The sequence below is a fragment of the Gobio gobio genome, assembly GCF_949357685.1.
Source record: "Gobio gobio genome assembly, chromosome: 1".
Taxonomy (NCBI): domain Eukaryota; kingdom Metazoa; phylum Chordata; class Actinopteri; order Cypriniformes; family Gobionidae; genus Gobio; species Gobio gobio.
Genome location: NC_137097.1, coordinates 50,761,027 through 50,773,455, shown reverse-complemented (window position 1 = coordinate 50,773,455; position 12,429 = coordinate 50,761,027). Strand labels below are relative to the sequence as shown.

Genomic DNA, 12,429 nt, shown 5'->3' with positions numbered 1-12,429 from the left:
TAATTAAAGAAAGAAAACCAACCTAAGCTTATTTTCTTGTCTCACCTAGTGGTCAACCAGTTTAGGTTGATTTTAACTTTTTTTTTTTTTTTTGCACAGTAATAAGAAAGAAATGGAAACTACTAATACTATAACAACAACACCACAAACAACAACAACAATAATAATACTGAACTGTAGCATGTCATTGCAGGCAGAGGGCAGCAGGACACCCATAATAACTGATCAAAGAACCCATTAACGGTTCTTTAACTGTTGCTTATCAAATCTCCCTGGTCGGTGGTGCCTTGATGGCAGTAATAAAAATCTCTGCTATGGCAGGAAAGTCATAGGGTGCGTTTGGCATCCAATTCTCTGACACTTAGGGCGTTTCATTAAAGCAAACAGAGAGAGAATGGAAGGCAGAGTAAATATGGACAGAAACGATCAACAAACTGTAAAGGCGTCGATTTAACTGTGCGTTTCGCTGACGTCATTACGCACTGACGTAAACATCCTGCCCACACATTCGTTGATGCATAGAACATCTTGATAGAAAGGCACGTCTGTCGGCTCTGCTGCGTTGGTTCCATATTACAGCGAGATCTTCTATCGTTTCGCTTACGTTTCAATGTTTTCTGAAGACGTAAGTATTACACTGCGCTGCACCTGCTGAAGGAGTAGTTGCGTATATTCTGAATTCACGGTAAAAAACTGCGCATCAATTAAGTTGACCGAAGTTGTGTTCTGTAAAAGGGCAGCCAGGCTGTCTACTTCAACTGTCAACCAGATGTCGACGGAGGACCTGTCCACTTCCGACAGCGAAGCTGCCTTCGCTGGAGCCGGGGAGCGCTGGGCGCCCGTTGGAGCCGTGGCCAGCCCGGAGGATGAGCTGTGGAAGAGGGGCACGCAGGTTGGTTCCGTGTCGTCCAGCGATGCAGACATGGTTGCCAGGCTGCGGAAGCTAGAGGGTGAGCAGGAGCAGTTGAATTCATCGCTCCTCGCGTTAACGTCTCACTTCGCTCAAGTGCAGTTTCGACTGAAACAGATCGTCCACGCGCAGAGCGACGAGAAAGAGAGGATGCTGCTGGAGCTGGAGGACTTTGCTTTCAAAGGATGCCCTCATGTCATCGGGTGCAGAGCACAGGATGCTCAGATGCTGGAAAACTCTGTGAGTTTCATTGTTTTCTGTCGTAGTGGATTCGATTAAACACATTAAACCAGCCTAAGATAGTTAGTTGGTGTCTCAGTCGGGTCACACTAGTCTTTTGAAGGGAGTGAGTAGCTGGTCAGGCAATCTATAGTCTTTGGGCAGAAGGACCAGCTTGCAATCCAGCTAAAGAACAGCTTTGCTAGGCTGGGAGTCCAGCTAGACCAGCTGAAGTCAACTAAGACCTGCAGTTTTGGGGATATAAACCAGCTTGGCCAAGCTGGAATCAGCTAACAGCAAACAGTTGTAGGCTGCAGGTAGATCGCCAGATCTCAAATATGACTCAAAACAAGTGCTGAGGGGCATGAAAGCCTCTGTAATGCATGCAATCCACAGCGAGGCTTTTCAATCGTTTAGATGCCATGGGCCCCCCAAATATGTTCATCCTCATGCAAGGGACCCTCATCCAAAAAAAAATGCATCTATAGAGTTTGTATAAAGATACAGTTTATACTGTGTAATATTTTTATTATTGTAAATATGTCTAAAATATTATTTGGAAAACATTTAGTGTGTGTTAAGTTACACATTTTCCCCTATTCACATCATTACTGTACTGTTAGATGTATTTTATTTATTTATCAAATTTTTTTTTTTTTTTGTAATCTTATTTATTTAGTTTTACTCTGTAATGACGTGTTTCTCTGAACGTCTCCATGGACCCCAGTTTGAAAACACCTAATCTACAGTGTCATCAGTTTTGTTTTGTTTTTAATAGGCCTGCTTCAGTACTCCTCAATAGCTCCTAACAATATGCACATGTGATACACCCATCAATAATAAGACAAACCCCCGCCCAGCGCCCACCCACACATAATCAGACTAAACAATGGACATTTGCTTTCCCTCAGGAATAAGCATTCAATTTGTCTGTCTCTTTTGTTTAAAAGCTTGTTTTTGTCATTCAGCACCTTTTCAACACACCCTTTAAAATAATCAGCACCGTATTATGGTTAAAAAAACACAGTAAACACTGCACAAGGAACATTTAAAAGTCACTTTTTCCCTGTGTTTCTTCCTGTTCCTTCTCATATGCTGGAGTATCTTGTTACTGCCATTAAAATGCCTTCCTTTCTCCTTATTTCCTCCTCTGCACACACTTTGCTTGCAGGATGAATTGGTGAGTAGTAGTATAAGCTTGTGCAGTCTTTTCTTTGAACTTTAGTGTTTATTTTAAGTATTTCTAATATGACACAATTCATACTTGGTTTTGTTTCATTCGGTCTCTCTTTCTTTTTTGTATTAATCAGTTACATATTGTGCTCAGAGCCTATTAAATGTAGACACTTTACGTGATTATGGTTAACCTGAAGCCACGTTGTGTGTAGTTATGTCTATTCTGAATTGCATTGCGTTTCTAGATAACCGTCCAAAACAAAGTCAAATGAAGCAAACCAATTAAAAGCTTGTTATCCTTCTCGGAAGCATGCAAATATCTTCAGCTAGCTACAATGTAAATATTGTGGTTATTTTAAGGTTGACTTTAAGTTGTGTGTTTTTGCTTTTATGATATGCAGAGTGAAAGGGAGAAGAGGGAGCGCTTGGAAGCTCAGCGAAACAAGCAGAAGGAGCTGATTTTCCAGCTGAAGACCCAACTTGACGACCTGGAACGCTTCGCCTACCAGGAGGGCAGTTATGACTCACTGCCTCAGTCTGTTGTCATGGAGAGGCAGAGGGTATGACTGATAATACTCTCTCATGCCGTTTACATCATTCCTAAAGTCATTTGAAGATGCAAGTAATAACTCTTAAAACCATTGTTGGGGTCTAGGTGATCATTGATGAGCTAATTAAGAAGCTGGACGTGAATCTGAATGAAGACATTGGGAACCTCACACCAGAGGAGCTCCGACAGAGAGTGGACGCTGCCATAGCTCAGATTGTCAACCCAGCTCGAGTCAAAGAGCAGCTGGTTGAGCAGCTCAAGACCCAAATCAGAGACCTGGAGATGTTCATTAACTTCATACAGGGTGAGGAGGTCTGCTTTGGGCTACTGATGTGACACTAATGTTTCTCTTAATTTATTCAAAAATACTTTCATATGTAATTTATACTGTATGTACAGTGACCTAAATACACTTCTTCCATGATAAGCATGAATAAGCAAAATTAATTTTATAAGTTTTTTGGCATGTTTTATTATTATTATTATTATTTCTAAAAAGAAACTGCTTCTCACTGCTTATTAATATTTGAAATAACGTTTGTCTGCTAAATCAAAGTCATGTGGTGCGATCAACATGCAGATAAAAAACAACTGCAAGTGATATCATAGAGTGGACCCCTGCAGACACTAATGTAAGGAATAAGGAAAATATGTTATGCATATGTAAAACATTTCTTGAAAATGGTATAAAGGTTTTTCTAAGATTAGTATACTTTACTAGGGACTCAATCATTTTTAAAAGATTGTGGTCAGTAAGAATTTTTAATGTTTTTGAAAGTTTCATATGCTCAGCATGGATCATTTGTTTGATTAAAATAAAGTGAAAACAGCTATTTAATATTAAATTTCTATTTTAATATATTCAAAAATGTAATTTATTCCTCTGATGTTGTTACTCCAGTCTTCAGTGTCACATGATCCTTCAGAAATCAGTCTAATATGATGATTTGCTACTCAAGAAACATTTCTTAGTATTCGCCATGTTGAAAAAACAGTTGTGCTGCTTAATATTTTTGTGGAAACTGTGATACATTTTCCCCCCAGGATTCTTTGATGAAAAGAAAGTTCCAAATAACAGCATTTATTTGAAATGGAAATCTTTTGTAACATTATATATTTGCTGAATAGATCAGTATAATTAAAGTATTATTATTATTATTATTTTTTAATCTTACTAACCCCAAACTTTTGAATGGTAGTTTATCTTATTGACTCTTATGCCATTATCTGCAGTTTTCTGCGCATAAATTCGGCCTTTGTTACCTTTGAGTTTGATGTGCCTATGTAGAGTAAAATAAATACATTTACGTTCATTGTCCTGATCTTGCTCCTCGCAGATGAAGTAGGGAACCCTCTGTTAAATGATGGTGTGAAGAGCCAGCAGCCCCAAGCTGCCGGACCAAACGCTGGAGCCACTGGAGGGATGAAGCGAGGTTATTACACTTCACTTTATAATACCATTTCATTAGATTTTAAAGCTAAGACATGTAACTTTACATCCCTTTTTTCTCCCATCCAAAGTGGATCCCGAACAGGCCCAGAGGATGCGGGAAACCGGGCTCCAGCTCATCCAGAAAGCCTTAGCGGTTTTGCAGATCTTTGCTCTGAGCCAGTTTGGATGCGCTGCAGGCCACGTGCCCCCGAATGTGTGGTCTCAGGGTGCCGAAGCTCAAGATTACGGCCCCTTGATACAGAAACTCGAAGGAGCCGTGGAGTGTGTGCGTCTCCAAGCCTCCCGCCAGCAGCCCAGCTCTCAGGAGGAACATGTGGTCAGCCACTCCGCCTGCCTGTTGCCGGGAGGACCACGGGACGAACTCACTGCGTTGGTGCGTAAAGAGCTAGCCGTTGCGCTCCGGGACCTGCTGTCCCACGGATTATATGCTCCTTCTCAGGGCATGAGCCTGGTCCTTGCCCCCATTTCCTGCCTGCTGCCCTTCAGCTCCTCTCCTCAGACCCTGCATCCTTGGGAACTTTTCGTCAAGTACTATCATTCCAAAAATGGCCAGGCGTTTGTGGAATCACCTGCCCGACAGCTCTCGCAATCCTTCAGTTTGCCTGTAGGGGACGGTCCTGTGACGGTCACACCCAAACAGTCTCTGTTATGGGCCATTCATACAGTTCTTAAAGAGCACGGACGATTCAAACGTAGCGCAGACTCTGAGTTCAAGGCCTTAGTGTGCATGGCTCTCAATGAGCAGAGGCTTGTGTCATGGTTCAACCTGCTGTGTAAGTCTGGGATACTCATACACTCACACTACCAGCCCTGGAGCTACATGGCCCAGACAGGCTTTGAAGGTGCCCTGCGCATCCTGGGCCGCCTCAGCCATCTCAAATTCAGCCTTCCTGTAGACTTGGCTGTCAGGCAGCTGAAAAATATCAAAGATGCTTTCTAAGCTAAAATATATTTGATCACTTTGGCGAGATAAGGAAATAGGAACCCTCCCTATCCTCAAAATATTAAAATTATGATGGAAAACGCATTCGGTAATACTATTTCTCTTTATTCAGAAGTTAAAATCATATTCCCAGAAGTACACTGGAATTAAAAAATGGAAATGAAGCAACTTGTGCACTTTTTTGAGACTTGAGGCAGGTTTTAATATGCTGCATTGGTCACAACTCACAGGAAATGTGCTCAGTTTAGTGACCCTGAGTATGTGACTGCTTCCTTTGAAGGGGTTTATGTCTAGCTTTTACCAAAATCAACCACATTACATTATATAGAAGAATGATTTATTACTTGAGCTCTTTTCAAGGGCCAGTGCATATATTTGAGATGCACTACAGTGTATACTGTATAACATACACTACAAAAATACACACACACAGTTGCAAAATAGTAACTTAATGGTTTAAATACATTTGGTTTGTTATAAACTTTATGTAGCCAAGTGCACTCATTTCCTGAGCATGCACTACATTTCTGCAAAGTGCTTCACAGACAAAACATAAGATGTTTTTCTTTTTAAAAAGTTTTCCATTTGCATTATTTAAAGTGATTACATTTCAAACACTGGAATAGTGCATATCATATCTGGGTCATTGCTGCTCTGTGTGTCTGAGGAGACCATGCATGCTGGTGAGACCTCGCTTAGGTCAATCAAGACACTCAGGTCATTCTGAAAAAAACGAAGAGATGCTCATTGGTGTTTTTAAAACACTGTATTCTTCTCCTTCACACAAACTGGCTCACTGCTGCCAGTTGACACTGTAAAACTGATTGTACAAAACTGAATCTTGTGGTAGTGCTGCTATAGGAGGAAGTGCATCAAACACATTTGCTGAATATGAAACTGATATGCTGTGCATTGATGCTGACTGAATTATTTATGACCTGTTATGCCCGTGTTCAGAGGCTCTGCTTGAATACCTTGTAATTTCCATGTCTTGTCAATCCTTCTTTACTGCTCTGAAATATTGAATGTACAAACCTTGATATTGTATCCTGCTGCTGCACACCTTCTGATTCCAGATTCCACGTTCTTTAAACCATCTTAAATACAGATTTCCTGAAACCTTCATGCAGTAAGAAGGGACTGTTTGTTACCATATACTGGAAATTGATCTTTCTCTGTACCATGAGCCCTGTGCATTTATTAGCCCTTTTTATTTAATGTAGTCTTTTTCTTCTCCACCACATGAATATATGATTGGCTTATTTTGATGTCCATCTATGTTTTTTTTTTTAAGAAACGATTGCTATCTTTGTACCTCTACTTAGACCTAAATAGTCTTTCAATAATTTCAAATCAGTGTCAATTACATTCACTTTTTAAAAAAATGTGCCATCATTTTTGGATGTAATGATGGTGTCTTTTCCGTGATTTTATGGATTAAATGTTCTGGATGCTCTTTGAATCTGTCACATTCGCTCCAGTTCTTTCTCTCTTCTCATAAAAATATATAATTTAATAAATATAATACAATTTAATGAAGATATTTACAGTTTCCAAAATAGATTTGGTCTACTAATGCTATTAGATTTAGTTATAGTTTTATTTATCTCATACTTATTTATAACTGATTTCTAAATGGATGTACAAACAAAATAATAATAGCTCCAGGTATTTTTAATATCATTTTAATAATGGTTGCTAGAATTGACAATGGCTTTGGCAGTTGGTAGTTTCTGAATTTGAATTGGGTGGTAAGATGTAGAACTGTAAATTGTTTGTAAAACTGAGGAATTAAAATTAAAATTGAATGAAAACAAAATCAGTGTAGTTTGTAATAATACGTTTCATTTTCCATAGGAAATAACCCATAACTACATTATCAAATATGTTTGAGGTATTTCCACAAACTTTTAATAAATACTATAAAACAATTACAATAATGATAATGTTCTGAAAATAATATATTATGCATTTTATGGTGCATTCATTATGCATTTTTATTCGTTGAATTCGTGGAATTGAAATTAAATCACTATTGAAGCTATGTTCCAAATGTGTGTGAAATGAAATTATTTCACACAAAAATTGTTTGTTATTTTTGCGCAAGCTTGAGAAACTTTTACGTGTAGAGGGTGACATTTATTCGGAAATACGTCACTCGCCGCGGGTGCCAAAGGTCACGCTCGCTCTTTCTACTTCCTTTCCTGTTGTCGTCGGCCATAGAGCACCATCAGTAAGTTACATACACGAGAAAATAATCCATGAACATCGACAAAACTAAAACACCTACGGGGGTTTCTTTCATGTCACTTATAGAGAGAATATCCCTGTCGCCTGTTTAAAGTGTTTATTGTCTGAATATTACGTTACGGGTATGAGATAATAGGTTTATTAGTCTCTCCGTCTCTGCCTTCTAACATGATAGCTTTCCTGCCCGTGCCGAGGAACCAGCGGCAGCCTCTACGTTCATTATGACTCGTGTGCAATATACAAATTAATATGTAAAGATTAATTTGTTCCATTATGAAATTACTAAGATATTTTCGACTCTGGCGTTTTAGTACAGCTGTATCATTATCAGTTAGCATAGTGCTGTAATCTGCCATAGCTAGACTGGTAAATGTGCTGCACCGAAAGACCATTTGTTACTTTTATAGCTTCTTTATAACTATTACTTCAACGTTATTGTGCTCACAACGGTTATGGCGATATAAACTGCTTGTGTTGTGCTACTTGGCGTCTTGTATGCTGGTTTTGCTTGCAGAGCTAATGTCCTGCATACTCATGTTTTTCAGAGATGGGCAAGTTTATGAAACCTGGTAAGGTGGTGATGGTCCTGGCTGGACGTTATGCTGGACGAAAGGCTGTGATTGTCAAGGTACATTTCAGTGATATATCTCCATTTTCAGGGAAAGATGGGTTCCAGGGGCTATATTCGTTTAGAATCATAACATCTTGAGTGTGTGTATATTGACAGTGTTGTGCTCTTTTTCCTTCTTTCAGAACATTGATGATGGCACCGCAGACCGTCCTTACAGCCACGCTCTGGTCGCAGGCATCGACCGTTATCCTCGTAAAGTCACAGCAACCATGGGCAAGAAGAAGGTTGCCAAGAGGTCCAAGATCAAGGCCTTTGTGAAGGTGTTCAACTACAACCACCTCATGCCAACCAGGTATGTACATCCTGAACAGTCTGAGGGACGTCTGTGCAATAATTTGCACAGGTTGAGAGCATCGCTTGCTCTTATGACACAGTCTAGGGCTGCGCAATATATCGAAATATCGCAACAGGATGTAATATCTGAATGATTTTAATAGGCTACTTCAAATTTGTGAAAAGTGTATGTTTTAGGTTCGACGTATATAGCAGGGAATAGACTGGGCACACGACTGTTACTTATGTGACTTGCTTGACGTTAAAAAGAGTTACTAAACACAATAACTTGCAAAAAACAACTCTTTGCAGTCTTGCGCTGTCTGACACCAAAACGTGCGCACAAGCCGTTCTTTTTTTCGTGTCTTGTTACACACTCGAACTGTCAAATACAGTTATGTCAAAATTGCTGTCTTGATTAGTATTCATGTAAATACAGTCGGCTATGCTTTAAGTGAAAGATATCAGTTGGGGAAAGAAATAGATTTTACACACTTAAAGCAATATCGTATCGAATATTGCATTATTTAACAAGGATATTGCATATTTCTTCAGTATCGCACAGCCCTAACACGGTCTCATACTCACCAGGGATGTATTAATTTGATTAAAAATACGGTAAAAACAGTAATACTGTGATATAGTGAGATATATTACCCCCAGGATTTTTTACATTGAATGTTCAAAAGAACCGTTTATTTGAGAAATAAGTATTTTGTAATATAAATGTCTGTACTGTCACTTTGATTAATTTTATGTCCTGCTAAGCACAAAGTTGAGGGGTAGTTTATATTGGGCGTCTTAACAATGCATCATAAAAATGCGACATCGTTGATGTAAACGATAAGATTGACAATTAAGTTTTAAACAAGACTGCTTACACTACTTTGCAGTGTGATAGTCGTATAATGCATGTCAATGGGTATTTTAGAGTATGAGTAAAAACACAGACATACAAATCCTTATTAAACCATGCGGCTCGTGGCGACACATTGAGGTCTAAAGACACAAAACGATCTGTTTCTGCGAGAAAGTGAACAGTTTTTAAAAAATTATTTATTTATCTATTTATTTTTATTACCTCTTATCAGACGCATGTCACTTTGCCGGCCGGAAGTGATAGCGCGGGGACGGCTGATGCAGAGCCATTGAAGAAAAATTACATTTTTAAAATATGTATATTTTTCTTACACAAACACATTGATTCGCTTCAGAAGGCCTTAATTAACACCCTGGAGCCGCATGGAGCACGTTATTTGACGGACAGATGCTAATTTTTTTTATGTACTTCAAAAACAGAGCAACTATTGCTGTTATTATAATGCTTGGATTCGCCAGAACATTTTTAATATAACTCAGATTTTATTCGTCTGAAAGAAGAATGTCATACACCTAGGATGACTTGAGGGTGAGTAAATTATGGGCTAATTTTAATTTTTGGGTGAACTATCCCTTTAAAAGGTATAATTCATCTAAAAATGTAGTTTCAAACCTATAAGATTTTAGTTCAACTTCCAAAGACAATTTGGAATCCAAAGGTTTGTCCTTTTATTTAAACTCCATTTCTCTAAAACTTAAAAGATAAAAAAATGGCAATAAGGCATTGTAAAAAATAATAAATTGAGTGATTTAGTCTTCTGAGGAGACGCGATGGATTTTAGATTAACAGATGTGGCGTGCATACTCTGGCTTTTCACGGGGTCTTAACTCGTCATGATGTGGGCTATTTATGATCTAAGTGCACCTTACAGACTGTCGCATACAGTTTTCATGATTGAATGTGCTGCTTTAAGGATGGAACTTTTGTACAGTTACCACTAATAAATGCTTATATTGTGAATAAAAAAAAGAGAATTTAATTTGACCACTTTAAGCACAATGTGTTACAGTTGCAACAAGGGTGAGAGCAAATCAGTGAATTGAAATGACTTTAGCTCTACATGCCCACTCCATTTCCTCTTGAAGCCAAAGTGTTAAAGCCAGAGCAGGTTTTAGGCCTTAATTTGCCTTTTTAATTGTGATTTATAAAGTTGTGTGGCGTGTCTGGTGTTCTCTGTTCAGAGTTCATGTTTTGTTTTTGGCTCTTGACTGGCACGTGGTTTCTTTTCCCTGTCTAATGAATGCTGACTCTAACGAGGCACATTTTACTCATGTACATTTGTTTGTCTAATCAATACATCATGTTTCCTCAGATACTCTGTTGACATTCCTCTGGACAAAACTGTTGTCAACAAGGATGTTTTCAGGGACCCTGCTCTGAAGCGCAAAGCCAGGAGAGAGGCCAAGGTTAAGTTTGAAGAGAGGTAGGTGTTGGTCACCAGATACATCTGAACTACTTCATTTTACAATTACAATTAAATTGGATGCTGTTTTATATTTAATGCTTGCATGTTACATAAAGGATTATAGTGTAGTGCACAGATAATTGGCTAAATTTGCCCAAATTTTATCTAGGAATGACTGGCAGAATTTGACTCGTAATGTAATCCAAAACCTGCTAACTTTACCTTCTGTTCAGATGTATGAACAGTCTGATATTGTGCACAGGACATAATATTCGCTTTGCTACTATTAGTATATGCATGTATTGTCCTAAATGTTGTGATACTGTGATGACTGACTGTTTTCTTTTACAGGTACAAGACAGGCAAGAACAAATGGTTCTTCCAGAAGCTCCGATTCTAAGCTTTTGTTTTCGCAAATAAATCTGTAAAAATTCCACCAAGTGGTCCTTGCCTTATTTCTTTTGACCTTGGTTACTTATAATCGCTTTGTATTTCCTGATAATCACTTTTGGAAGAGATGTGTTGTCTGAAGTTTCTCATAATCAAAATAGAATGAAGCAAAATCCTCAAGGTTGTTACTGGTTGTGTCTAATATGACATTACTGTTCGTGTTGTAAGGTTGCGTGACATAATTCAGAGTATTACATCAACCAAGATATTTGTGAACAATGTTAAACTCTATAACCACACTGGATAACAAATAGCCAAGTGGTAATGCAGACCCACATGAACTTGGTTATGAATGATGATAAATCTCTACAAGTATTTGATACACTGCAGGTTTGCCCTCTTGCAAAGCATGTAGAGGTCTGTAATTTTTATCATGGGTACTCTTCAACTGTGAGAGACGGAATCTAAAACAAAAATCCAGAAAATCACATTGTATGATTTTTAAGTAGTTAATTTGCATTTTATTGCATAAGTATTTCTTAAGTGCTCTTACTGAGGGAAGGAGGTTGTTGGCCAAGATCGCATGATACATGACCCCATCCATCCTCCCCTCAATACAGTGCAGTCGTCCTGTCCCCTTTGCAGAAAAGTATCCCAAAAGAATGATGTTTCCACCTCCATGCTTCACGGTTGGGATGGTGTTCTTGAGGTTGTACTCATCCTTCTCCCTCCAAACACGGCGAGTGGAGTTTAGACCAAAAAGCTCTATTTTTTTCTCATCAGACCACATGACCTTCTCCCATTCCTCCTCTGGATCATCCAGAAGCATCTCTAAATGCTTTGTAAGTAGGAAAACCTGCAAAATCGGCAGTGTATCAAATACTTGTTCTCCCCACTGTACATAAACCTCACATAGAGCATTGTAAACATGAGAGCTAACATATAAGGATTTCTTAAAGCTATAAACTCATTTTGACAAATTTTTTCTGTTTGAAAACATTTACAAACTTGTTTTTTTTCATCACCAGTGTATAAAACTCATTTTAGCCCTAGCTCTAAATTAGGGGAGCATTGGCAGAGACAAGGATTTTTCACACAAAATGTTGCCTCACTGTTTTTTTTTTTTCATGTTTTGGGGAAACTGCAACCTTAATGGTTGGAAGCAGGTATAATAAATGCATTTGTTTCAGTTCAATAAAATATACAATTCATCTATGTTATGTCATTATTATGTGACTTATGTAAATCCTTTTTTTTATATAATTTTTAAAAGTCATATATCATGTCTCTGTTATGCTTGTCTTATAATTTCAGTTGATAGCAGATATCCTGCGATATAATTAAGTGCA

At 38.4% G+C, this 12,429-nt stretch overlaps 2 protein-coding genes across 3 annotated transcripts; both read left to right on the top strand.

The window, feature by feature from the left end:
• The first annotated feature begins 526 nt into the window (after positions 1 to 526).
• rundc1 (RUN domain containing 1) lies at positions 527 to 6,713 on the top strand. Of its 2 annotated transcripts, none has more exons than XM_079827744.1 (6): positions 527 to 625; positions 736 to 1,150; positions 2,707 to 2,865; positions 2,961 to 3,159; positions 4,193 to 4,288; positions 4,377 to 6,713. In XM_079827744.1, the coding sequence occupies exons 2-6, from the start codon at positions 770 to 772 to the stop codon at positions 5,246 to 5,248; spliced, it is 1,707 nt and encodes a 568-aa protein (XP_079683870.1). In that variant the 5' UTR covers positions 527 to 625; positions 736 to 769; the 3' UTR covers positions 5,249 to 6,713. The 2 variants fall into 2 exon arrangements, with proteins under 2 accessions (XP_079683870.1, XP_079683871.1); XM_079827745.1 differs by having other exon boundaries at positions 576 to 625; positions 741 to 1,150.
• Positions 6,714 to 7,413: 700 nt separating this feature from the next.
• On the top strand, positions 7,414 to 11,126 carry rpl27 (ribosomal protein L27). Its single transcript, XM_079818294.1, has 5 exons — positions 7,414 to 7,484; positions 8,047 to 8,129; positions 8,255 to 8,424; positions 10,598 to 10,708; positions 11,042 to 11,126. The coding sequence occupies exons 2-5, from the start codon at positions 8,049 to 8,051 to the stop codon at positions 11,088 to 11,090; spliced, it is 411 nt and encodes a 136-aa protein (XP_079674420.1). The 5' UTR covers positions 7,414 to 7,484; positions 8,047 to 8,048; the 3' UTR covers positions 11,091 to 11,126.
• Positions 11,127 to 12,429: the final 1,303 nt, after the last annotated feature.